General features: G+C 45.1%; 1 protein-coding gene across 2 annotated transcripts in view; it reads left to right on the top strand.

Moving 5' to 3' along the window:
* Nucleotides 1-6,265: 6,265 nt before the first annotated feature.
* SCHIP1 (schwannomin interacting protein 1) overlaps nt 6,266-27,005 on the top strand; it is a 126,153-nt gene continuing 105,413 nt past the window's right edge. The window contains exons 1-2 of one of the 2 annotated variants that reach the window (XM_046003260.1): nt 6,266-6,434; nt 7,013-7,717. In XM_046003260.1, coding sequence (XP_045859216.1) covers nt 7,031-7,717 — 687 coding nt within the window. In that variant the 5' untranslated portion in view covers nt 6,266-6,434; nt 7,013-7,030. Of the gene's footprint in view, nt 6,435-6,654; nt 6,806-7,012; nt 7,718-27,005 lie in introns of those variants that run through there. The other variant, XM_046003259.1, reaches the window with a different exon arrangement.

The raw sequence follows: 27,005 nt of genomic DNA, 5'->3' as shown, positions 1-27,005 counted from the left end.
GCTACAAGGACTGCCTTGCCCAGAAACGCAGAGCTAGTCAGAGGCAGAGCCAAGGCTCTTGGAAGAGTTCCCTCCTGTTCCACCAAGCTGCCCCCTTCTTCGCTTTCAGATGCATTCCTCCCGCTCACACGAGACTGACGATGCCAGCAGTTATTTTCTGATTTGATAACACTTCCAAAGTTATGTTCAGAAGTGACCAGAACAGGGTTTTTACTTCCTACAGCATCCCGTGAGGATGTTGCTCTTTGACAAGCCTCCCACATCAAAGCACAAGGCACACAGTTTCAGAGGCAGTTCAGCTCGTCCTGTGGTCATGTGCCCATGGTTTCAGTGCCCATCACTTGTAGTGCTTCCCTGAGCTCACGCAGTAAGTCTACAGACTTTCCTAGCTTTTTTAAAAAAAGCTTTTATTTATTTGAGAGATAGAGACAGAGACAGAGATAGTGAGAGAGAGCATAAGCTGGGAGGAGTGGGAGAAGCAGCTCCCCCCTGAGCAGGGAGCCTGATGTGGGATACCATCCCAGGACCCTGAGATCATGACCTGAGCTGAAGGCAGATGCTTAACCAACTGAACCACCCAGGTATTCCCCCTAGCTTTTTCTAAATGTCCTTTTATGTAATTTATGCCCTTTAATGAAGCTCAAAAAATAAGTTCAGAGTTGCTTACGGACTTGCATTTTCAGGCATTGCCAGGAACTTAAGGAATAGTAGAGTAGGATGACAGAGAACTTCTGGAAAAAGAAAGACGACAGTTTAAATAAGTTGAACTTTTGTTACTGCCATCCACTCTGAGGTATAACTTTATTAGGAAAAGAGTAGCAGCCTTCCTTTTCCAAACTCATCAACAGGGAACAAATTTCCTTCCAGTGGGATTCCCAATAGAGCCTCTGTGTACTGTTGTACAGATTGTGCACTGCATAACTGTAGGGGGCGCCATTTACATCACCACCTAGGCAAAAGTGCTAAATAGTTCCTCCCAGCTGGTACCCATGGGGCAGATCACAACCCTCCTGGCACCAGAGAGGGCACAATCTGTGTGGTCATATGTTGAGGTCCTGACTGACACCCCTGTGTGACTTTTCCCTGATAAAGATGCCATCCCATGCTGAAATTAGAGTTGCCTTACTCACTGATGCCTATAGACTTTTTAGAGTAATCTTCATTTCATACATTCACCTAGTTTTTGTAAGCACTGTAGTATCTGTAAAGCCAAGTGTCCTGGTTTCAGGTTTAGAAAATAGGTCATTGGAGCTATCTTTTAAGGGCTGAGGTTGCCTAGCTTGATTTTGCCATTTCAATTTTATTGAGGCAAATGCAGGAAAGAAATGCACTCTCATGGTTTTCTAGAGAGTCAAACATTTAAGATGTTAATGTATTTTAAAGGGATGTTTTCCATTAAGAAAGAGCTCTGTAAATGAAAGGGGAAAAATTACTTTTGGTGGATATAGGATCCATCTCCAAAATTCTATACATAGACTTAAAGTTAAGATCGACCATTAGCTCTACAGGAGAAATACCATGCGTCCAACCTGCCTAACAGAGATGTAGACTTTGGTTTTGAATTAGTGGAGGAACCAACTTCTTTATCGCCCAACAGGGAAGGTGATGAAACCATTGAGAGAGTTTTATACCATATTTCCCATAATGTCTAGGATGAAATCCCTAGGGTCTTTAAGCTGGAAGAAGCCTATTAATTCATTCACTTATTCATTTGTTCAATTAATTCTTTCTGTTTGCTTCCCACCGTGATTGTGCCATCTAGTCTGGTCACGAGGAAACTGAGGTCACAAAGTTGGTTAGAGACCAGGCTGGAAACTAAGCCCAGATGTTCTATATCCAGGACACTTGGCCCCATGGTGCTGTTAAATATTCCCGTGTAGTTAAATTCAGGTGATGAAATGGGAGAGCATCTGTGTACTGAATGTGACTTGCATGTAATTCATGTAATAAAGATGAAATACAAACCTCTTTGCCAGCTATTTCTTTGTTACTCTAAATGCCACAACTTAGAGAAGGTTCAGTGTGAGGAGCAATCATTTCCGAATTAGTGTGGGAATTTTGCAAATAAACCTTTTTCCCAACTATCTACACTCTTGATGATTTAAATATTTCAGTCCTATCTTTTCTCACATGTTGCCCGGACAGATTAAAATCCTATAAATAGCACTGGCCTCTAAGAAACGTGCTCTCATCCCTTCCCTTTGAGTTTTACTCCACTTTTCTATTCATGACAAAAATGAAAATCCCAATCTCATGATGGCTACCTTCTTTTTTTTTTTTTTTTTAGATTTTATTTATTTGACAGAGAGAGATCACAAGTAGGCAGAGAGAGAGAGGGAAGCAGGCTCCTCGCTGAGCAGAGAGCCCGATGCGGGACTCGATCCCAGGACCCTGAGATCATGACCTGAGCTGAAGGCAGCAGCTTAACCCACTGAGCCACCCAGGTGCCCCATGATGGCTACCTTCTTAAAGGATTTGTTTTGGGGGAGAACTTAAAGCATGTAGCTCGTAACAATGTGAAATTTCCTTTTCTGAGTTGTCTATACTCTGCCTGTACACAATTAAGGTCCCAACTTGCTGAACATTGCTGAACTTGTTGACAGTTGAGGAGGTGGGGTGCGTATGAGCAGAGGAGAGCAGCTGCTCCTGCCAGCTGCCTTCTTCTCTGCACAGACATAAATACTGCCCAAGGATTCTCTGCAGGGCAAGAGACTGAGGACTCCTTTGAAGTTGCTAGAAGGAGACCCTTTCTGGCATTTTGCTTGGTAAATGCATCCATACGCATGCAGGCCAAAGGCATGGAGCCTTTCCCTGAGTGACTAGGCCAAGATTCTGAAGCCAAGCTACCTGGGTCCAAATCCTGGCTATGTCGCCTAGCTTTCCCACTTTTTGACCTTAGGCAATGTATTTAACCTTACTGTTTTCCCACTTTTTGACCTTAGGCAATTTATTTAACCTTACTGTCTTCAGCATCCATACCTGTTAATGGGGATACTAGTTTTTTTATAAGAGTTTTGGAGAATTACATGAATTCAGTGTTATTAGTAGTAGTAATCCCAGCAACAAATATAGATGAAGCTTCTATTCCATTCCAGTTACCATGAACAAAATAGAAAGAGCTCCTCCCTTCCCAGAATTTAGAGTTTTTTTCACGCAGTAGGGGCCCTGATCCATCTAAGGGTTAAAAAGTCAATGGTGACATATGGGCAGATTTTGTTTTTAATGAATAAGGATAAGATTTTACAAATTAAGGGTTTTATGAAACTTTTAAGTATTTGTATATGTCTGTGTGGCCTGGGTCTTGACATAAAATGGTTTTCTTGAGTCTAGTAGAGAAGATAAGCAATTAAACAGCAACCTTAATGCAGTGTGTGCGATAAAGTGCGGTGAGTGTCTCAGGAGCATGGGAAAGATACCTGATCCCTTTTGGGGTGCACAGAGAATCAGGAAGCCTTCCGGGAGGAAGTGACATTTAAGGCTAGTCTTAAAGGATAGCTAGAAATTTGCCAAAATAAGGTGGGGGAGGTGTGCAGGAAGCAGTTCCTTTAAAAGCCATGAGGAGCTAAGGGGGTTTTTGAGAAAGCCTGGAGAGACCTGCTTAGATTTGCATTTCAGAAAGACACTATGCCTGCCTACAGACAATGGGCACAGATAGTGGGAAGACCGTTCAGTAATTTCAGGACAGAGTGGTCTAGACTCTGGGAGCAGTGGGTATTCAAGGGGGACAGCAGAAGGTGCTGATCTGCGATGACACGCACTTGACTCACATCTCTGATGTCTGATGTACTCAGACTGCAGGGGACAAAGCTAAGTCTGTAAGGCCCAAGCTTCTAACCTGAGGAAACGGTCCTATAAACGGGAAGATAGGACCTTTCAGTCACTTTCCAAATCATCTCTCCATCCTGCTGGACATATCTGTAGACTGTCACCAGTCTAGGAATTGGCAGGGCTTCCTGTTCCAAAATGGGACAGTTCTTGGCAGGAGATGGAAAGCTGGAAAGAGAATGGAAACTGGGCTAGCCAGGCACCTTGCATGAAGAGAAAAGAAAAAAAGGAAACGTGGTACTTTCCCATCTGATCCAGAATATCTGGTCAGAAAATAATTTAAAAGGACAGATAATTCAAAGAGGTTTCTACTTGGCTTTGAAATGCCACACATTTTTGGCAGTGGGTTTGCCTTGCCAAATGTTTTTCTAAGGCCTTATTTCGCATTCCCATAACACAGACCATCTGGGCGGGGGGTGGGGGGTGGATATGATGAGTTGGAGCCCAGGAGGGGGTCTGGGTGGGTGGCTAAGGAGGTCCTAATGTTTAAAAATTGGGACTGAGCCCACAGCTCTTTTTCATCATCCCAGATGATCAATACTTATCTGTCTACCTGTGTCCTGCCACAGAGCAGGGAGCTCTTCTGACCTAAACCCTGCCAAATCACATGGTGATTTGAAAAGCAGCTATCTAGTTCCAGCACACGAGGGTTTCCTACCGGCATCTCTGAACACCCTCAGGGTCACCTCCATCCTACAGGGGGGCAGCCAGCTGACCCAGTGCTTCATAGCAACCTCAAAACCAACCCATATTTGGAGCACAAGGCAGGCTGTTTACAGATGTTACCATAAAAGACACTTTGAATTATAATCAGTCCTGTTTTACAGAAGAGCTGTAAAGGGGCCAGACCAGAGGCCCCTTTTCCTGTACTCATAAGATTGCTGCTGCCAGACAAGTTAAAAGATTCGTTTATCTTCCCTGGCTCAGGCCTACCTAGGACAGGAAAGGGTTACATTTCACCCAAGTCACTTAAACAAAGGGTCTCTGCACCAAGTCCCAATTAGGACCTAGAAGAAATGTCAGGGTGGCAGCCACTCCCTACTAGAGAATTCCAAGCATTCCCCTGTTCCTCCATCTGGAGGGTGCTATGCCAGGGTAGTCGCCTGGTCCAGGCTTGAGTTCCCTGGGAATAATAAGTAACAGCCCAAATCTGGAAGTTCAGGGAAACTGGTTCTCCCCAGTCTGCTGTAAAATTAAGTGTTGGTTTTTTTTTTCTTTTTTGAAAATGATCAGCTTTATTGAGGTATAATTGACATATAAAATTGTAAATATTTAAAGTGTGTTCCATGGCTATTTGATACAAGCGTAGAGTGTGAAAGGATCCCCCCCCCCAACTAGTTAACACATCCATCACTTCGCAGTTTTGTGCCTGTGAGAACCTTTAAGTTCTAAGTGCTGTTTTTCATAAGCAACAGAGAAGAGGGCATTTCTTAGTTTCCCAGTTCTTAAAAGTCAGAACTGGTTGGTTCACAGAAAATTCTTAATCCTGAAAAGGTGTTCTATGACCCATACATGCTTTTCAAGTGTTGGTATCTTTCACTGCATGGAAACTTGTTCCTAATTAGATGAGCTGCCAAACTTAGGGAACCAGTGTATATTCTGAAAAAGCCAGCATATGTTTTCTTTGACTCGGTTTCCAGAAAAATTTGAGGGCATAGAGCCAGTGCACAAGCCAGGAGCAAGTCACCAGATATCCACCTCTTCCCCTTCTTTAATGTCTCCTTGATTGGAGGTGGCCAAAGGGGACTTGAGAGGTTCGCGTGAACCTTTAGAACAGATTCTCTTCTAAAATTCGAGGTATCAATCCCATTTTACCCTTAACCTCTCCATTCCCCATACACACACCTCTCTGAGGTCAACCTCAGCTTGCGGCCGGGAGGGGGAAGGAAGAGGAGCTAAAGCAACAGGTTCCGCCCACAGCCTGAACTTGGAAGGGGAGCCAGCAGGGCGACCGGAGCTGGGCGGTGGAGGGAGAGGAAGTGGCCGAGGAAGGTGGAAGGGAAATGATGGTGCATGACCACTGAGCACACGTCACTTCGGGCTCCCATATGGGCTAGTGTCTGTGTGCGTATGTGTTGGGGGTGGGGGGAGTCCTTCATCGGATCACTCGGGGACTTCCGCGTGGGCTAGGATGCGCCGTGCCCGCGCTTTGGGGTACCGGGAGGCTTAGACTGGATAACGAGCCCGGAAAAGAAGGCTTGAGACGCGCCCAGAAAATATTAGTGCGTCTGGGGGTTAAAATCCGCCACCCTCCCCAGCATGCTGCCCCTGTTAATTGGCCGGGTCTGCATCCCCAACGCTCCGTGCCCCCTTCCCTCGGCCTTTTACCGACCTTTCCAACCCTGTCCCCGCCGGGCCTCCCGCCCCAGCCTGCTGCCGCGAAAACCGGGAGAGCGGACTACGCCGCGCCCGGCAGCCTCTGGGCATGCTCGGTGGCAGGACCGGCTCCGTCGCCGGGAGGGCGCGTCCTTCCTCCCCCAGGGCGGCGGCGGCGCCTGCAGCTACTGCCGCCGCGCCCCGGCCCCGCACACCTTTGGGGGCCGCGAGAGCCACCCTCTCCAGCGCAGGCTGAGAGCGCCCGAAGCTTCCGGCGGGCCGAGGAGGGGCAGGTCAGGGAGGCGCGGAGGCGGGAGTGAGACCTCCGAGCTGCCTGCGGTTCCTTAGAAAGTAAAGCTCAGCTAGCGAGCAGAGCCCAGCTCCCCGTCGCCGGCGGGGGCGGGGCGAGGCGGGGCCGGGTGGGGGGTGGTCTCGGCGCCCCGAACGAGGTGCGAATTCAGTGGCCGCCCACCCTCTTCTCAGTCCCGCCCCCAGGGAATTATAATTCTCTGGGAAAGTGTCTGGTTCTCCGAGAATCCTTGGGGCGGGGTGCAGGGGCGCGCCCGGCGCAGAATGGTTACAACAAAGTCCATGCGCGCCCCGGGGCCCTTCTTACGGAAAGTGTCCTTGCTGATGGCTGGGCACCCCCTTTGCTAATTTGAGGGTTAGTTCCTGGGAGGAAGTATGCTGGGGGGGTGGGCTAAGGGAAGCCTCACGCTGGTGCCGGCTCCGATTCACAGGCCTCGTTGGGGGGCGCACCTCCGGCCAGGCGGGCGCGGGGCACAGGGCCGGGGTGATCGCGGAGGGCGGCGGGCGGCCGGAGCAGGCTCGGCCGGGCAGCTCACTCTCTGCCTCCTCCCCTCCTCCCCAGGATTACCGAGAGGATGGGATGGATCTAGGCAGTGACGCCGGCAGCGGCAGTAGCAGCAGCAGCAGCAGCAGCCGCGCCAGTTCGCAGTCCAACTCCACCAAAGTGACCCCTTGCTCCGAGTGTAAATCCTCGTCTTCGCCGGGGGGCAGCCTGGACTTGGTGTCTGCCCTGGAGGACTATGAGGAGCCCTTCCCGGTCTACCAGAAGAAGGTGATTGATGAGTGGGCGCCGGAGGAGGACGGGGAGGAGGAGGAAGAGGAAGACGAGCGCGACGAGCGGGGGTATCGGGATGACCGCTGTCCGGCCCGGGAGCCGGGGGACTTAAGCGCCAGGATCCGCGGCGGCGGGGGCAAGGGCGCCACCACTGTCATGCCGCCTCCCGTGCCCAATGGCAACCTCCACCCGCACGACCCCCAGGACCTCAGGCACAATGGCAACGTGGTGGTGGTGGCCGGCCGTCCCAGCGGTTCCCGGGGTCCCCGCCGGGCAGTCCAGAAGCCCCAGCCCGCGCGGAGCCGACGCGGAGGCCGGGGCCCGGCAGCTGGGGTTCTCTGCCTTCAGCCCACCGACTGCGGGACGTGCGTCCCGGAGGAGCCCCCGGTGCCCCCTATGGACTGGGAGGCACTGGAGAAGCATCTGGCTGGACTGCAGTTCCGGGAGCAGGAGGTGCGGAACCAGGGCCAAGCGAGGACCAACTCCACCTCCGTAAGTTGGCCCGGGTGCGTGCCCACGCGCGCTCACACGCGTACACACCTCGCGCACTGCCCGCACGCACCCTCTTGGCGCTCCCACCCGCCTCCGCCCCTTTCATCTTTCCCTGAGGGTGGGGGCCGGGCCTAAGAGCCTGGCTTCTGCTCCCCCGGGGTACGGTTGCTCAGTCTGGAGCTGTCTGGGTTTGCCTGATGGGCGGAGAGGAGGGAGGGGCAGCCAGAGGGCAGCGGAAAGTCGGGTTAGTGGAACCGGCGACTCATTTTAATGGAATTACTTATGGAGACGAGGTTGTGAGTCACTTGCCTGAAAATAAATCCAGGGAGATCTTGGCACCGAAGCCGGTGCCCTGCGGGTGATATTTCAAGTCGTAATAGTTGTGGCTTTGTCGACCGTGGCGGGTCTCCCTTCGTTACCACTGATGTCTCGCCTATATATAGGCTGTCCCCTAGCACACGCTCACATTCGCCTGCCCACCCCTCCGGTATGGCAGCAGGGTTTGGCACTTCTTGCGTTTGAGCGGGTGCTTCTGAATTTGAATGGGTGACCGCCCTCCTCTAAGACTTCGTTCCTTTCAGAAACCCAACCTCTTGTTGACCTGGGGAACGGGGTAAATTGACCTGCTGGGGTGAAGGAGTGGTTGTTGCCTCTGTCGCCTCAGCCTCTGCTGAATCCCTCTTGTTTTGAAAAGGAGCCACAAGCAGTTCCTTACCGGAGGCTACTGGCTCAGTTCAAGAAATCCAGAGAGGGAGGGGTGCTGAAGTGGAACCGAGAGAGGGAGAGAAGGAGGGCTGCATCTATAAGAAGCAGCTCGGGCAGGTTTGCACTTGTCTCAACATCTTCCTTGCCCCTGAGAGGAGAGCAAATAAATGACTTAAAAGAAAAACATCATGAATGCAGCTCGGCTGTTTATCACTGTTGTGAGTTAAAGCAACAGTTGTAATTTGAAATCGTTAATGATGTCCCTAAATGGGGCTGAAGGGCACACAGCTTCACTGCCTGCTTTCTGTGTGTGGCTGCCCTGCAGCAGTGTGGGAGAACGCTTGCTTGCAGGTGTAATTTTTCGGTTCCAGAGCCCTGGGGCTACTGGAAATTGGGTTCATGCACTTCTGACTTCAGGGGTAAGGACAGTAACCTCAATTCCCAGAGAAATTGGCATGGTTTCCATCAGACAGAGCTCTTGGCTGACAGAGCCCACTGGTTAGTGTCCCTTGAGAAACTACCTATTAAATTAACACACTCATTCTAATCCCAGCTGTTTACCATGGCCACTAGCAGATGTGGAATCTTTCCATTACAGCCATTCCGCTATCTTATGCCTTGCAATGGAAAACATCCATTTCCCACTTAGTGCTTAAGAAAAATGCCTGATTAAGCTCCCCGGACTTAAACAATGACTTGAAGATAAACACGTTTCATTTACGATTGCATGACATTTTTACATTCCAGGAGAACATAATAATTGGTGCACATGCGAAGTTAGGATTTGATGATGACAGTGAGCTCCATTATTTAAAAGTTATTAAACAAAATGTTACTGAGCACCTGTGTGTTATGTGCTAAATGCAGGGTCTCATTCTCTGTGCTGCAGTTACATATCTGTCCATATAAGACTTGAATTATAATGAAGAAAGGTAAGGGTGCAGACTGACTCCCCTCTAGGAACTTAAAATTGAGTAAATTACTTCCCCCAACACACACACCCCCACAGCCTCGTTGTTGTGAAGACCATGAATCTTTCCTTCTTGAGCAATCTTTGAAACCCAAGTTATCTCTTCAACTATTGAACAAGTTGCATATTTTGGCTCCCCTCCCTCCACGCCAGTCCCCCTGAAAATGTCCCCTCTGGGCATTTCCTCCACAAGTTATCAGAGAAATTTGGAACCCATTTCTTTTAAAGCAAGTATGTACAGAAAGAAGGGGGAGGAGAGAGCCTTTGAGGTTTTTTTAATCAATTTCACCATTTTGGGGTTTGTTAATAACAAAATTACTAGCCACTGTTGATTTAGAATAGTGTTTTTCATATTGTAAGTTATTGATGAAATCATCTTAGCATTTAAAAAAATGAAATAGAATAGAATATACTACTGTCCATTGCAGATAGTTATAGTAAGCGTCATTTTAAAAACTATTGGTTTTATACACTAGGTCATGATCTAACACTTATTTCTCACTGTAGGTTGTTATCATAAAATCTGAAAAACACTGATTTAAATCCTGTTTAGTCCTGCCTGGGAATAAGTGGGAGAATTTATAACTATGAGGACAGAAACTTGAGAATAACAAAGGAATCCTGTAGAAGAGAAATCCTATTTAGAAGAAGTTGTTCAAATCAAATATTTTTGCTCCTCTTTAAAAAGTTGTGTACATGGGGCACCTGAGTGCCTCAGTCAGTTAAGAGTCTGCCTTTGGCTCAGACTGAGGTCATGGTCCTGGGATCCTGGGATTGAGCCCCACACTGGCTCCCTCCTCACCGGGAGCTCCTTCCTCTCCCTCTGCTGCTCCCTCTTTTGTGCTCCCTCTCTCTCCTTCTCTCTCTGTCAAATAAATACATCATCTTTTAAAAAAGTAAAAATAAGAAGTGTCTATAAATGAATTAATGCAGACTACTGGGAGGAAGGGTATAAAAGGAAAAAGATAGGTATATTCTCCTTTACCTATGAAGATAACCAAATAAGCTTTTCCCGCCCCATGGAAAACCCTCAGTAGGGTTGCCTCTATTGGGAATCCAGTGGCTGATTCCTTTCCATCATTCCAGACTACTCAGCTCTCACAGCCCTGACCACCGTCCCCAAAGTAAAGTAAGGCACTGTGGTGTATTTTCTTAGTGCTTATCACTACCTGACATTATCTTGTTTGGTCCCCCTTCATTTTTTGTTTACTCTAGAATTGAGTTGTAGTGTAGAGGTCTTGCCTCTCTCTTTTTTTTTTTTTTTTTTTAAATTTATTTGACAGACAGAAATCACAAGTAGGCAGAGAGGCAGGCAGAGAGAGAGAGGAGGAAGCAGGCTCCCTGCTGAGCAGAGAGCCCGATGCGGAGCTCGATCCCAGGACCCCGAGACCCAGGGATCATGACCTGAGCTAAAGGCAGAGGCTTTAACCCACTGAGCCACCCAGGCGCCCCTTGCCTCTCTTTTAATTGCTATAACATAGTGCCTGGGATGCAGTAGGTTCTCAATGAATGAATGAATGAATGAATGGTTTATTAGGCTCACAGGCCCCAGACTTAAACCAAAAACAGCTGAGAAAATTGAGGCCCATTGAAGTTAAGTGATTTGCTTAAGGGCCCACTAAGTAACCTAGGGAAAGCTTTCTTCTTACACCAGACTGTCCCCCCCCCCCCTTATTTTAAGGCTAAAAACAACTTGAAGTAAAAGGGAAGAAAAGAGGCTCCCATCTCCCTAGGTTTCCTAATGACAAATCCTGTCTTATGCTTCCTTGGTAATTATTAAGGACCTAAGTAAATTAGGAAATAATCAAAATCCCGTTATTTCAGAGTTTCTTCTCACAGGCCTGGTTTAGTTTGGGTTTGTTTTAACAGACTGATGGCTGCAGCAAGACCTCAAAAGGAAGGATGAGATCTCAAAATTATGTTGACCATCAGCCATCCCTAATCTAGGGAGAATTTAGAGACAAATTTAAAAACAGACAACATTTAGGTAGCATTTAAATCCTAGGGCTGACCTTTTTTTGTGAAAGGGTTTAAGCAGCTCTTCTCTCCCTTAGTGTTAGCCGGGGAGGATGGGCTTGGATGGTGCCAGGAACTTTGCGGTCAGAGCTCTGAGGTGTCAGAGGAAGTCCTGAAGGAAACACCGGTGACCTTCCATCCTGCTATCCCCTTAGACAAACTTGCCTGACCTCAGGTGCCCCAACCTCTTCCTTGACAGAGCAACCCCCCACCTTGATGTCGGAGCCTGGAAGGCAGCAAGGTTTCTTTTTTCCACTGCCTTATCCCTAGTATCTCCCTCCTGCTTGGCACAAATGCCTGACAGGGTCATGGGGAGGGTGAACTGTTCAGCACGACAACCGGAACGACTCCCAGAAGTGCCCCCTCCAGCTGGCCAGCCCCTGCTCCTCTGGTTTCCCCCTAGTTCTCACAGTCCTTCCAGGGGACCTGCATCAGCATCCGCGCCACGCACAGTTAAGGAGTAAAGAAAGATACTGGTGATTTATGCTTTTGATGTCAGATTGAGAACTAGCTGTGGCAGGTTTAAGGGAGACCTGCTCCCTCATAACCATATTCACCCTAAATTCTCATTTCCCTGCCTACTGTGACTAGTAAGCTGGCTTGGGCAACCCTGGGGATATCCGGTTTCCCTCTTCTCAGCACAGACCCAGGCAGTCCACTTTCTTTTTTTTTTTTTTTTTTTCCATTTTATTTATTTTTTCAGCGTAACAGTATTCATTCTTTTTGCACAACACCCAGTGCTCCATGCAAAACGTGCCCTCCCCATTACCCACCACCTGTTCCCCCAACCTCCCACCCCTGATCCTTCAAAACCCTCAGGTTGTTTTTCAGAGTCCATAGTCTCTTATGGTTCGCCTCCCCTCCCCAATGTCCACAGTCCACTTTCTTTTTGTCTGCTTCCCCTGGGTCTTTGCCTCCAGATCACTCTTCTACCTACTCAAGGACTGTGAAGTTTTCTCTCCTCAGGGTCTGTGGTCCTCCAAGTTGAGTCTCTTCCATTCCTGGAAACTCGCCCTCTTTTTTCTCCCACTTTCCCCACTTTCGATTCTTGAAAACAACAACAACGACTAACTGTTGAGGTAGAGCTGACAGTCCACTGCACGCATTTGAAGTGTGTGATCTGATCAGTTTTGACGTATATGTATGCTTGTGAAACCGTCATCATAATTAAGATTGTGAACCTATCTCTCACCCCAAAAAAGCATCCACTGCCCCTTTGCAATCTCCCCATCTTGCCCGTGCTTGTTTTTTCTAAAATGAATGTAAGTAGAATCATATAATATGTGCTCAGTTTTTGTCCAGCTTCTTTCACTCAGCATGTCATTATTTTATGATTCAGCTGTGTTATTGTGTAGAGCAACAGCTCACTACTTTCTTTTGCTAGGTAGTGTTTCATTTTATGGAGATACCCTATTTCCCAGTTGATGGACATTTAAGTTGTTTCTAGTTTCTATTACTAATGAAAGTGCTGTGAACATTCATTTGTAGGAACATATTCTTTCATTTCTCTTGGGTAAATACCTACGAGTGGAAGGGCTGAATCATGTGTCAGCAGCTTTAGGGGTTGCCTGTTTTCCAAAGAAACTGCGCCCTTTTATGCTTCTGTCACCATGATTATTCATGTCCATACTGTAACTGTGGCTTTCTCTCCCACTGGTTACTCTGTTCCATCTGTGTCTGTGGGGACTTGCAAACATCTCTCTTCAGGTGCCTGGGGTGATTGCTCCCCTCTCAAAAAACTGAGAGTACCAGGATCACACCTTACACCCAACCAGAGTCATTACACCCATTGTTCAAAAATACCCATTTTTAAATTAGAGAAGAGTTCAAGTTGTAGACCCAACACATTTTGATTATGGTTGCATTATTTTTAGTGCCTGTGACAGGTGCATGTCCTCTTGTAATGAGAAGATAAGAATAATTTTAATTGATGTGTTAATGGAAAGCAAATTCTCCTGATAAAGTTTCTTCCTAAGTACTTGAAAATAATTTGTCTTTTTATTTGTTTGTACTATTAACTAGGAGCAAACTTTAAATTGCCTACATTTCGTTCCTGAATGGTAGTAATTACAGGTTGTTTTCAGTGTGTTATTCTGTAAGCCTTCCAGCCCAGGTCTTCCTTCCCTGTCAACGATTCCACTGAAGTAGCTTGAATGGCTGAGTAGCTTGTTTCTGTAGTTATGTGGGCTATGTTTAAATTATATGAATTCCCATTTTTATAGACTGAATTAAGAGGTCTTTATTACTCCTACAAAATATTGTAAAATTTGTAAGTTTAATAAGTCATGTGCTTTGGCACTCTCGGGCACAGCGGTGAAAATGTTCTGTGTGGCGCATAACTATCACTTCTTCCTGTTAGAGAGTGCTACAGGACGTTGTTAAATCTGTGTGTGTGTGCGTGTGTGTGTGTGTGTGTGTGTGTGTGTGTGTGTTTTAATCATAACCAGAAACTACCAGGACTAAATGTACTCTCTGCTTCAACCTTTTACCTTGAAATGTTTAGTGCCATCATTGCCTGTTTTTCTAATTTATGTTGATATTTGTTTAAGAACTGCAAAGGTTTCTCTGTCCATTAGTGTGTACTCAAGACTTTAAAGAAATATATGGTTGGGTTAAAAAAAAAAATTAGGTTGCAGGTTCTGGGGCTTGTGTTTGTGTTTAAGCTACCATCCCATGGTTCATCCTGTAGCAGAACATTTGAAAGTGTTGTAGTTGGACTAAAGGAGAGCTTTGCCAACAGATTGGTTTGCACATTGGGGTCCTTTAAAATGTCCTAAGGAGGGCGCCTGGGTGGCTCAGTGGGTTAGGCCGCTGCCTTCGGCTCAGGTCATGATCTCGGGATCCTGGGATCGAGTCCCGCATCGGGCTCTCTGCTCAGCAGGGAGCCTGCTTCCCTCTCTCTCTCTGCCTGCCTCTCTATCTACTTGTGATCTCTCTCTGTCAAATAAATAAATAAAATCTTTAAAAAAAAAAAAATAAAAATAAAATGTCCTAAGGAAAATTTTCAGGGTGCCTGTCTGAAAAACAGATGTCAGCATTCTCATCACACGTTCATGGTGCTCTTTGAACATCTCAGTGCTGACATCCTGTCACCTTCATCTTTTTCCAGCTCTGCCACACTTTCAACTGCAGATCCTTTGCCTGGCCTTCCTTGTGACTTCACTCAGGAAGGCCCTGTGTGGCCCTCCAAAGCCCTTTGCTTTGGAGTTTCCATTTTAAAGATGATAATACTGAGGCCTGGGAGATTCGGGGATTTGTCTGAAGCCTCAGTCCTGACAGAACTCAGACCAGATCTGTCAATTTCTGACTCTGCTTCCAGGCCCTTTCAATGATACTGTCCATTGATATCCTCAATTATCTTTTCATGGGTATGTCTCTTAGCTACCCAGGTGCTAGTAATCATAATTCCACGTCCTTTCTTAAAAGCTTATCAAAACTCTGTGTCATTACATTTGCATTTAAAAATAGAAATTTGTTTTTACTCCTAGAGCTTTTGCCCCTGAAGACAAGAGTGGTCTTGTTTTCTTCCTTATGAAATTCGGTCCCAAGTATTTTAACAAAAAGGGCTTTTGCGAATGCTTTTCTTAACCTTAACCGCTGTTAGGTGGGACAGATGATGCTTTATCCTGTCAGTGACCAGGAGATTATTTTGCATACAACTTCTATAGAAATTTAAGTGTCAATTATGAAATTGAACTTTTTAAATAGAAAAGTAATAGGATTTTGAAGATAGAAAGGATCTGAGAGGTCATTTCATCAAACCCTCACCATTTTCAAAGGCATAAATAGGTCTGTGGTTATTAAACACCTTCATTCAACTTCCCTCAAGGTCCTCAGCCCAGGCCTGAGTCTGAGTCTGGAAGTAGATTCTACGTTTTAGCACTAGAGCAGAAGTTTTAATTTTATTGTTTGTTTCTCTTTTTCTTTTGTTAAACCAGCATTTTCAGACAATTGTAAAATTGCTTTCTTCCATGCAGACTTCGGCTCATCGCTGTGTGTATTTCTACCAACGGATCAGTGCTCTCCCTGGGTTGATGATATTTCCCATCGTTGCTCCTTTTCCTGTTCATCCAGCCTCCTTTCCACCACTGGCCACACAGTTCTTTCCTCTCATGGGGCCAGAGGATGACTGGCCCTTGAAATTTGAAAGGAGCCACCTGAGTTCTGGTAGGCGGAGAGGGGAGCAGTGAGGGCTCGTGCTTACCCTTCCACGGGACCCTTCCACATACAGAGTCCTTCCATTGACTCTCAGGCCGTGAGGTGGAGCCTGGGTTCAGAAAGACAGGGGCGAGAAGGTCTCTGTGCAGCTCACCCACAAGTACAAGTAGGGGCTTAAAGTGAATAGCCAATTGTAAGCCTCTCAAAGGGGAAACTAACAAAACCAAGAAAAAACTAGAAAGAAAATTATTTGTTTAGTTCGGTAGCAGCCCATGAAATAACCTCCGTTAGGATGTCAAGCTTCATCAGAATGTGGGTGATGACAAGGAATAGAAAAGTAGACATGCCGAAAAGGAGATGTGTTTGGGTTTTATGTTCCCTATATGATGTTTCTTGGTTTCCCATTTAAATCTGGAGAACTGAGCCATCACTAACTCTTGTCAGGTCCAGGACACTCGTAATAACTGTTCTCCTTCACTTAGCCAAGCCTCATCAAATCTGTAAGAGCCCCATAGTTTCAGATGCTCTTGGTTTCTTTCTTTTACTTTGTTCCATTTTTGGCTACCTCTTCACCTTTGTGATGTTATTTTCCTTATATATCTGTTAAATCATTATGTTAAGCATGTTCTATCACCAGTCTTTATCACTTGCCTTTCTCTGTTTCCCCTATGCACATACTTGCTCTGTTTCCGTACTACACAAACTTCGTCTCATTGTCGCCACCTCACCTATTTTTCAATGTGGGTGTCGGTTTAGGTTATTCCCATTTTTCCCTACTTTGGTGGTATTTTCTCTAGAAAGTTTATATAATTTAAAAGATAATGGTTTAGGCCAGGAAATACTCAGGTGATAGGAATGAACTCAGCCAATGTTTGTTCTGCTCCAGATTGATGGTTTTTTGAAAGTACTTGTAAAATATTTTTGAGTTGCCTGTAACTGATGTGAAGTTACAGCAAAGTTTACTGGAAGCAAGAGTTAACCAGTTTTCTTCTGTCCAGTTTTGTATATCAGATTTCCTAATTGCCACTTGTATCTGTACATTCTACTGATACCCTTGAATCTCCACTCAAAGATTTTATATTTATTTGTAATTAAATGACCTTTTTGGGTATATCCATCATCAAAAATACCATGTTCATCTTTTTTCTTCTTTTATTTCCTTCCATTTCTCTAAGTTGCTCCTTGGTATTTATGCTTCTTGAAAGTGATTGTGGATGTTTCTTCCTTGGGATATTAGCATTGTATATATGTTTTTAAAAAGCTTCAATTTTTGTGGATTACAAAAAGCCATGCATTAGTCCGCAGCTGATTTCTGCAAATATATCAGTTCAAGAGGGTTTTATCACCCATGTCCTAATAGAAATGATTAAGCCTTCAAAATTCTTGTAGAAATGAATGTCTAAGTTATTCAGAGTGGGTTCCCCCCCCCCCACACACACACAAAAAGCATCCAGCAAGAAACTGTGGGCTTGGCTTTTCTAGGCACTGCTGCACTTGCCCAGGCAGATGAGGCTGGTTTAGGGTTCTTGGGAGAGGGTGGAGAGCAGAGCACAATCTCTAGCCTCACAGCTGGGCCTCCGGGCAGCAGGTCGCTCATTAGGAACTCCCTGAGCATGGGCAAGCTGGTCAGGCACCGTATTGCCCCCTCCGAGGTGCACACCCACCAGGACCTCCCTCGGGGCCCCCCCCAACGGTGATCCACAGCCTGGCTCTCCATCTTTCAGTCGTGTGCACATCCCCTGTGTGTAGAGAACCAACTCAAAGTCTGTATGCAAGTGGCTCATCCAGGTCTGGGACCCTCTGATGATCAGGGCCCGGCCAGGCGTCCTCATGGACTAGCTGGTGACAAGGAGCTGAGGACGGGCCCTCTCCCGGGCCTGCTAGCTGCGGCGGGAGTCCCCCCTCACTCACAAATGGGTTGTAGGCATGTTCAGAGCAAAACAACAGGTAAATCATGGCAACTACCAAACTAACATCATTTGATTCAGCTTCCTTCAGGTTTGCCATATATGGAGAGAATTCTGCTGTCTAAAAAAGTTTAAAGGCAATGAGGTAATTTCCTTATAATGCCTAAGATCTCCGGCAGTGTTGTAAATTTAGATTTGAGGTTAGAACGTTAAAAAATAAAAACAGAACCTAAAAAGCTGCTGTGTTATGAAATGCTGGGGCATTTTTAATGTCAAGTCCAGCGGCACAACATCTGGAAACCCCGTCCCCACACGAAGAAAGAGTAGAGTGAAAATTATTTCTAAAATAAGAAGGGTCTGGACCTCTGGGAACCTGCACAGTGTCTCCTTAGAAGACAATTTAAAGGCTAATCTCAACTTCGATAAAAATAACATGTTTTCAAATAGTTTCAAAACCAATTTAGCCTTCTGTTTTTCTCCTCATGGCACCAGTAGCTAAAAATTATACCACTTATGAAAATTGCAGTCAATTTTTTTTCTTTGTGCAATCTTACATAATTTTTGGTCCATTTGACCTGGTCTGACATTTTATTATGAGCAACTGCATCTTAAGTGCTCCGTCCTTTTTATTTCCACTCTAAAATTGGTAAGGAGTAAGAGAGACCACTGGGATTTTATTTTTGAATACTGAAATTATGTAACTAGTGATCTCCTGTTAAAGTTGTTACTCAGCCTACCGTGGCCCCACAGTCTGACCCAAATAGCCCCTAAAGTCAGATCCTGTTCGAGAAGAAAAATTTTAGGTAGCAGTAATTTTAAAACTTCTTGAATTCCTGCTCTACTGTGGTATGGTGATTTCAGTATTAGATTGATGTTTCTTGTGTTTCATACAAAAACGCTCGGCAATGCATAACAGTTGTGTGTACTAACGTATAAGTAAGACCCTTGCAGAAATTCCAGTGTGCTTGCGGCCTCATTAGGACTCTGTTTTCCTAATAAGCAATCACACTAGGAATCCAAATATAAGAGCTAGGAGAGATTCCATAGGAAAGATGGCAAAGCCAGATGCTTCCAGAGCCATGTAGGTAACTAATGAGGACTGTGGGTCAGGGGGAAGCAGGACCGTGGTGAGCTGGACGGTGTGTCCCAGCCATAAAAGGAGGGCTGTTCTAACATACGCCTGATTTGTTACCATGCCAGAATATAGTCAACATTCTGATATATCAGGAGAAGCCCCAGACCAAAAATTTTTGAGACATATCTTGAATATGAAACTTTGGCAAGTAACTTTAAAAAAACCAACATAATTTTGTAGGACTAACAAGCATATCAGTCCTTCAAAATATGACCTTTGGGCTACCAACTTCCCATCCCACACCAAAACCAATCTCCTCATTTTACAGATGAAAAAACTGAGACCCAGAGAGATTCAGTGACTTTTCCTGAGTGGAGGTGAGGTGGGTGACGTGGGCGTGGCTTGCTGAGAGGTCTGGTGAGATACTAGAAAGGAGAGATGCTAGGGAAGAAAACTCATGAAGAAATGTTCTGATTTACTGACACCAGAGTAACTTCCTTTGAAACAGTAACATCCGGGGGTGGGAGGGAGAGATAACTGTATACACCTTATTCTGTTTCACTTAATTCTTATACATATCCCATTACTTAAAATTTACTTTTCTCTTTCATCTTCAAGGCAGTTCAAAACTGATTTTGTATTTGGATTCAGGAACATGTATCATGATTTATTTTTCCTCATTTATAAATAATGAGAAAGGAGGAATTCTTAAAGAAAAAGTTACCTTAAACAATCACACACACACAGAGAGAGAGAGAGAGAGGGTATGTTGTCTTAATTCTTTTTTCTTCTAGAAATTCATCTGAGACGATTTAATTCAAGAGTTGGTAGTACAGGTGAGTTTTGATAAAATTTCTTATTATATGGAATCTAATGAAACTTCAAGATTGCTGAATCATGTTTAGATTTTATTTAATTCCAGCTATTACTACATAATATACTGTTGGAAGCATAGAGGTTGGGAAATTTTTGTTTTTGCTTCCTCTTTAGAATTACTGGCTCTAAGTAAAAAGTCAACACAGATTTCATGCAAACGAGTCAAGTTTGGGGTCTTGATTCACATTCCTTTAGAAAAATAGGAAACACTGTTCATTTCACTTTTTAAACATGACTTTTTACTTTGAAATAATTTTAGATTTACAGACGAGTCACAAAGATAGTCCAGAAAGTTCATGAATATCCTGCACCAACCAGCTCCTCCTGATGTTAAAATCTCCTCTGACTGCAGCACATTTGTCAAAACTGAGAAATGAACAAGGACACAGTATTATTACCTACCCTACAGACTTTATTTGGATTTACATTAGCTTTTATTATTAAAAAGGTATTATACCAAGTCAACTAAAGTAATAAGTAATGTATCCTTATAGGCTGTGGCTTGATAGAGGGGAGAGCTATTTCCCTCCATAGTCTCCCTTACCTCCCCACAAAGTCATCTCAAGGGAAATTAAGCAAATATTCCACTGTGTGTTGGCTTTAAGTGTATTTTGAAGACCATTCTCCTAGCCCCTCTGCCAATCGGGTTGCCTTCCTCGGTAGAAACCCTGCGGCTGCCCTGTGGGGAAAGCATGTGCAGTGAAGAACAGGGCAGGTAGAGAGAGAAGTGCATGCAGACCCATCGAGGACAGGCCCTCTGATGGGGAGCATGGGTGTGAGGAGATGTGTCAGACATTCCCAAGGATAGCATAAATTACGTACTTACCCATCAGCTCTTTTCTGTGGGCTATAAACAGCCACAAATTGCCACTGTTCTTGGGAATGTTATTTGGCTCACCAACATCCAGATCTTTTGTTTGTTTGATTGTTTTTAGGAAACAGCTTTGGCTTGGGAGTATACTTACTTTATTTTATTTTATGTCATTTCATTTCATTTTATTATGTTATGTTAGTCGTATGTTAGTCACAGTACTTCCTTCATTTCCATAGTGTTCCATGATTTAAAGGGAGTATTCTTCTTTAAAGTTAAGCTTCTGGTGAAATTGCAAAGGCTCTGTGAGTGGCATGAAATTTCAGGCAGAAGGGAGTACGTTACAGTTGACTAGAGAGAGCTGTAAGTGACTTGGGGGATGAATGTCACTCATGAGGCGAAATGAGTGTTAATTCCAGGAACACGTGTGGGAGATTTCACAGATTAGAAATACCCAGGAAGGGGGTTGGAGACTCTTGGAAGTGTGGAAAAAGAAAGGCAACCGACCTGTCAAGATGTTCAGTCTTTGTTGCCCGAATTCATCAGAATTTTTAAAAACTAAGCTACTAATGGGCACCAGACAGAGTTTTGTCAGCAGCAGGATGTCCCCGTGACTCAGTGATTTCTCATTGAAGAGGGTTTCCCAGTTAGTCATTCCCTGCCTTTGGTGGCCGGACTTGGCTGACAGAATCAGTGAGTTCCTCTTAAGCTTGTTTAAATTTCCCAGAATTCTTTTGCTAATTACATGTTCAATGTATTGCGGATTGTGATAATACTAAGTAAATGTTTCTTTCAGCGAAACCCATAAAGTCACACTGGAAATTGTGCTTTCTAGACCAGAATGTTTTGAATAAATGCTTCAATTTATATACCCTCTTGAAATTCACTAGATGCTGTGCTGGAGGACAGGATATTTTGGCCTCACTGACCTCTATATTCTTAGGTTCTTCCTCCTATGGGGGGTTTTCATGGGCTTTGCGCCCAGCAGGAGTTACCCTTCCTGACAGCGCCCAAGATCCTTTTAGGGAGTTACCCCTTCCCTGCTGTGTATGACTTTGGTGGGAGGATAATTGCAAGTGCCTGACTCCTGTTCTAGAACCTCAGCCCCAGATTCTCCCTCCCCTGGTTCTGCGGCAGGTGGAGGAGCTTCCCTGGGACTGTGGGTCGAGGGCACTCCCCGAGAAACCCCTAGGCCAGCTGGAGGCCCTCACAGTGATGATGATGGCTGCCAAGCGCTTCCCATGAGGGACCACAGCGGGCTTCTGCTTCCCGACCTGCCCTGCCTCCCTTCTTTCTCTGTGCTGCTCCAATGTCTACCTCCTGTTGAGTCTGAGTTTAGGTCAGCTGGTGTGGGTTTTACTGGTGTGAAATCAGGAACCCTAACTGATAACAGCAAACAGTCTCTTGACTTAGGACTCAAGTTCATATGGTATCTGTGAGCCCAATATCACTAAATAGAAGTCTTTAATATTTTTGAGTCTTTCACAGAATCACTGAATATCAAAGGTAGAATGGACCTTAAAGCTCCTCTGGCCCAATCCGCTTCATTTTACAGATGAGGAAATAGGCACACAGAGCAGAAGAGACTCTGGAGGTGTCATAAACAGAACATTGACATCCTACGTGGAGACCTCATGGCTCATCAGCCCTGGGCATCTTGTCCACACACCCTCACTCTACTCCTGGGACTCGTGGTACCCATTTACAGGTTGACCAGGCAGATCTAAGGGTGACATCAGTGGCCTTGGAAAGGCTCAAAACTGGACCACTTGGGGTTCAATCTCTGGCTGATGATGCTAATACCAAGATTCAAACATGAGGCTGAAACGTCAGCAGACCTTGCCCCAGGGCCCTCTGCCGCCAGTCCAGATGTGTTCTTGTGATGCAGCTGAGGCTGTATAAGGAGGCGGTTATCCGCAGACTCTGGAATCAGGCAGACCTGGCCCAAAATAGTAGTCATAGCCTCCTTATAATTACTGGGATAAAAACAACTAGTATTGAGGTATAAATCTATAAATTTTTACTGTGAATTAAAGAATGTCTTCTAACCATTCTTTATTTTCTGGAAACTATGCTGTTATATGATCTAAGTGGAAGAAGTCTCTGAGTTTTGAAGGAGTAAACTTCCTGAGTTCATTTTGTAGTAAGAGCTAGATTCTAAAATTGCTTATGTGAAGCTTTTCAGCAAAGCATAGTCCACACCCTGATGTCTGCCAAGCCTCTCCCTAAGACAGGCCATTATTTTTCCTTCATCACCTATTCAGTCAATGAAGATATACTGAATGCCTCCTCTGTGTTAGGTGTGGTGATAAGGATAAGCAGACGCTCACATGAAGCTGTCATGTCATGGGGCTTCTTGGCCTCCTGGAGCCTGCAGCCTGCTTACCCGAATCCCATAAGCACACCAGTATGCCACATGCTGTCGGAGAGGGTGATGCTGCTGTGAGACATGGAGAGACGTGCGTTAAACCTGTTTTGATGATAATAGCAATAGCTATCACTTACTGAGTGCCGACGATGGACAGGGACTGAGCTGGCTGCTTTTCATTTATTGTGCCTAATGCTCACGGTGAGGGAGGGTGGATGCTCTTACTCTCATTTCACAGACAAGGAAACTGAGGCTTCTGGCAGGATCACAGAGCTAGCGCAGGTCTCACTGGCTTCAAGGGTCACATGCTTTCCACTTTCAACTAGTAAGACTGTTACACCAGATACTTGGGATTTAGTGTCTCTGATGTTCATTACATAGTAACTGCTCGTCTTTGCTGATGGCTGCGGCCATATCCGAACATCTGGAATCTCTGGATATACAGTATCTGCTTATACCCACATGCGGCTATTTGAGAATTCTTCATACATGGAAACTTTGATTAATTAAAAATTCATGCAAGGGGCGCCTGGGTGGTTCAGTTGGTTAAGCGTCTGACTCTTGATTTCGGCTCAGGTCATGATCTTGGGGTCGTGGGATTGAGCCCTGTGCTGGGCTCTGGGTCAGCGTGGAATCTGCTTGTCCTTCTCCCTCTACTCCTCCCTGCACTTGCACACTCTCTCTCCCTCGCAAATGAATAAATACAGTCTTAAAAAAAAGAAAGTAAAAAATTAAAAATAAATTCATTCAAACATAAATGCATGGCTTTATGTGTCTTCCCTTCACTTTGAAGGTCCCCACCGATATCCCTATGCTTGTTTCTCATGAATCTGGCTAGTCCATTAAGACTAGTCAAAAACTTGCCCTGCATGTTGGTTTAAAGGAGTCATAATGATCCTCTGGTTGAGTGGAGGTTCAGAGAGAGAAAATGGTGCATTCCTGCCCTCTTGACACCCAATCCTGTGCTAGCTACTCCTCATGAGTTGTTTTACTTATAAAATGGGACTGTGGATCACTAGGTTATAGACAGCCCTAAACAATGGGGCATGCCTGAGTCCTTGCCATGTGTTGGGCAACACACCCAGAGAGCTATCCTTGCAGAATTCCTGGGACCTCATTCAGCAACAGCGTAATCACCTGTGGCGGTCTAGCAAAAGAAATGGCCATCTGAAGGCCCAGGAAGGGAAGAGGTCAGGTAGGGTGAAGTAGAAAGTACAAAGGCTATAGCAGAAGCCAGTGCCTCCTGTGATTTTTTTCATGCCCGTTCATGTACTTACTCACTTAACAGCCATTCGTATTTAGTAGCTGCATGTTGCTGGACCCTAAGGGAGATAAGAGGGCTATGAGCTCTGCCCAAGTGGCATATTTATTTTGGCGAGGGAGATGGACATGAAATAAGTTCCTCAGGTGGTTATTTAATATCCGAGGTAAGCGCTAGGAAGGGAGGTCAGGGAGTCTGGAAGCCTCTGGCTCAGCCACCTGCAGCGTCAGCTGCTGGACGACCACTGACCTAAGACCTGGAGGGGGAGGAGCCCGGTGCAAGGTGGGATGGCCAAAGCCACCCCAGGGAGACGTGTGGTGGGAGGAGGGTCAGGAAGGGTGGCAGCCAGCACACAGGGAAGGAGTTTGGAAAGGTTTGTGGAACTCAAGTCAGGGCTAGCCTGAGGAAAATTACGCTCTTTCCTAACAAACACAGCCCAGGCATCTGAGTCTGCACCTCATTTATGGAACTTTCCACCTCTACTTCTAAAAGCCATCTTTTATCCAATAAAATAACCGTGCAATTTTCCTGTAGGAAATTTAAAATATTTTTTTATGCTGCAAAGAGTTTAATGATAGACAGAATGCCTGAAATACCATTTCCTTATACTCACAGACTTGGGGTACTATGGGGAATGGAGCCTTTTAGGGAATTAAGTGGGAAGAAGCTATTTGAATGCAGTAGTGAATTAATGTTAAACTTCTCAGGCTCGGGAAAGTTCTTGGGTGTTTTGGCTTAAAGGTTTTGGCATATTTGTGGGGTTTTCTTATCAGGTCTCCTGGATGCTGTGGGCTGGGAATATGTTAAAACAGAGTCCCAGCCTTTTTCCTCATGAGCTGCTTGTGATTCACCTGAAACTTTAGGCACACTGACCCGAGACTGAGCAGAGATGTTGAAATGCCAAATGCTGACAGGATTGGGGGCAAAGAGTCAGGCATTCTCACGTCAGCCACGTGAGCACTTAGTCCTGAGACTTCCTCTCAGAAACCTCCTGTGCCCTGCAGGCAGGTGCAGGAAAGTCAGGGAAACCCCTGCCTTCCTCCATCCTTCAGCTTAGGACCAATGAAATATAGGAACCATGGTAAAGCTGAATTCTCTCATCTACTCACCCACAATGAAAACCTGTTGAATGTCAAATATGGTTTGCAACTTTGAAGTGAATCGTTTCCTGCCACAGGTCATCCAGTTGAGCAAGTCCACACCCGTTCATCTTGTCGCTGGTTAGCAGAAGGAATGAAAGAGAACCGTGTGCCTTTGAGCTAAGGCATTTTAAATACTTATTACTCTGATTCACCTTCACTGCCGGTTTCCTTTTATCTTGACACTGTAAGTAATGCATGAGCCTTCCCTATGGAACATTGCAGATCTCGTTTAAATGGTAAAAACGTCTCCAGCTCAGGTGATCATCTTGTTAGAAGAGCCATTTGCTACACAAGAAACATGAAATGTTTTTGTCTGGTTGGAGCCTAAGGGTTCCCTGTAATGTGGGTGGCACCCATCAGTTTCTACTATGATTTTTCCTTAACCTTTGGCTTCCGTTCCTTTAGTTATCCTTAAAATAGCATCATGCTGGGTCTAAGAAAATTATTTACAAATCTCTATCAAAACACAAAACTGGGCAGCTTTTAACATTAAGTGAAAGCCAAAAGAAATCTGAATTTTCGCCTTGGCCTGCTTGCTTCGATTTGTAACCTTGAGACCGAAATAGGGCTAGAGGTTATGAACCACGCAAGGATCACGAGGTTTTTCTCTAACCCTTCTCCATTTAAAAAAAAAAAAAAAGGTTTTAGAGTGAACCCAAAGGCTTGTAATACTTTGAAAAATAATCACAATTATGTATAATTCGTTTTAAACACCTATTAATGGCAATACACTTAAAACGCCATAGCAGAACTCTGGTGCAACTTCTCAATTTGATAGCTTTTCTTAAAAGCGTAACCATACTTCTATAAATGTAATGAAAGCTTTTTTCATATTAAAGGCATGTATGGGGAGATGGAATGTTTCCTTCTCCCTACGTAACTGCACAGTGATTAAATATTGACTAAGAGCTAGGAGCTGACAGCCAGCGGCCTCAGCCTGGTAAATGCTGATGTGTGGCTGAATGTAAATACAGAGCCATCCCCGCAGGCCAGTGGTTTGTGTTTTGTTTTTTTTTTTTTCCTTTTTTTTTTTGGTCGGGAGGTGGGGAGGAGGCAAGTTGTGAGTTCTGCAGGGGGTGTCAAACTTATGTGCTCCCGTAGAAGGATGTCATTTGAAACAAGAAATTCCTTTAAAAGCAACCCAACTCTGACAAAAGAAAAATATATTTTCCTGATCAGTCTGAATAAAGAGGATGTTAGTCAGAAGTTTGAACAAAACATCCAGGGTACCACTGAACGCTGCTGCTTGCCGAAACAAAAGAGCTGTCTGTCACTGGAACCACTTTTTCTCTCCCGGACAATGACGACTTAGTTTATGTGAAACAAACCAGTTGAAGTCATCAGACTTATTTTGTGATATTTCGTGACACCCATTTGATTAGAAAATTTCAATACATCTTCTCTATTTTTGTTGTATGTGTATTTTCATTTTTGTTGTGTTTTAAACTGTTTTAGACAGTCTGAAGATTTAGAATAATGAGTTTGTTTCTCTCTCTTTTTTGGGGGGGGTTGCAAAACGAGATGTTTTTGCTTAGTTTCGAGAAGAAAATTGTTTTCATTCCATTTTTTTTCTGTTAATAAGTTTCATTACAGATGTGATTATTTTTATCCTAAGACTTTTAAACTCTGCAGCAAACACCTGGAATTTGTCTCAAAGTAGCTCCCACCTGGGCTGACTGCCAGGTGTGAGTCTCTGCCTAGCCTCTAACCATTTTTTGTTTGGGTTGTCTTTTAAACAGTGGACGTTGCTGTGGCACCTTCCTGTAATTTTCCAGTGCCTGTTTAGCTCATGCCTGTTCACACAGACTTGGCTCAGGCCTGTAGGTTCAGTCTGTGGGAGCTAAGGGACTGTCAGCCTGCCCCAGGTCCTGCCCCGGAGTCAGGCCCTTGCTGAGAGTTCAGGGAGCTGAAGGGATGCCGTGTGAAATGTGAATCGGTTTCCTCAAATTCTGGGGTGGGTTGTTTTCTTTTTTTAAAAGATTTTATTTATTTAATTGAC

This window comes from Meles meles, chromosome 4 (genome assembly GCF_922984935.1).
Source record: "Meles meles chromosome 4, mMelMel3.1 paternal haplotype, whole genome shotgun sequence".
NCBI lineage: Eukaryota > Metazoa > Chordata > Mammalia > Carnivora > Mustelidae > Meles > Meles meles.
Note: the sequence above shows the minus strand (reverse complement) of the source record. Positions and strands in the feature narration are given on the sequence as shown.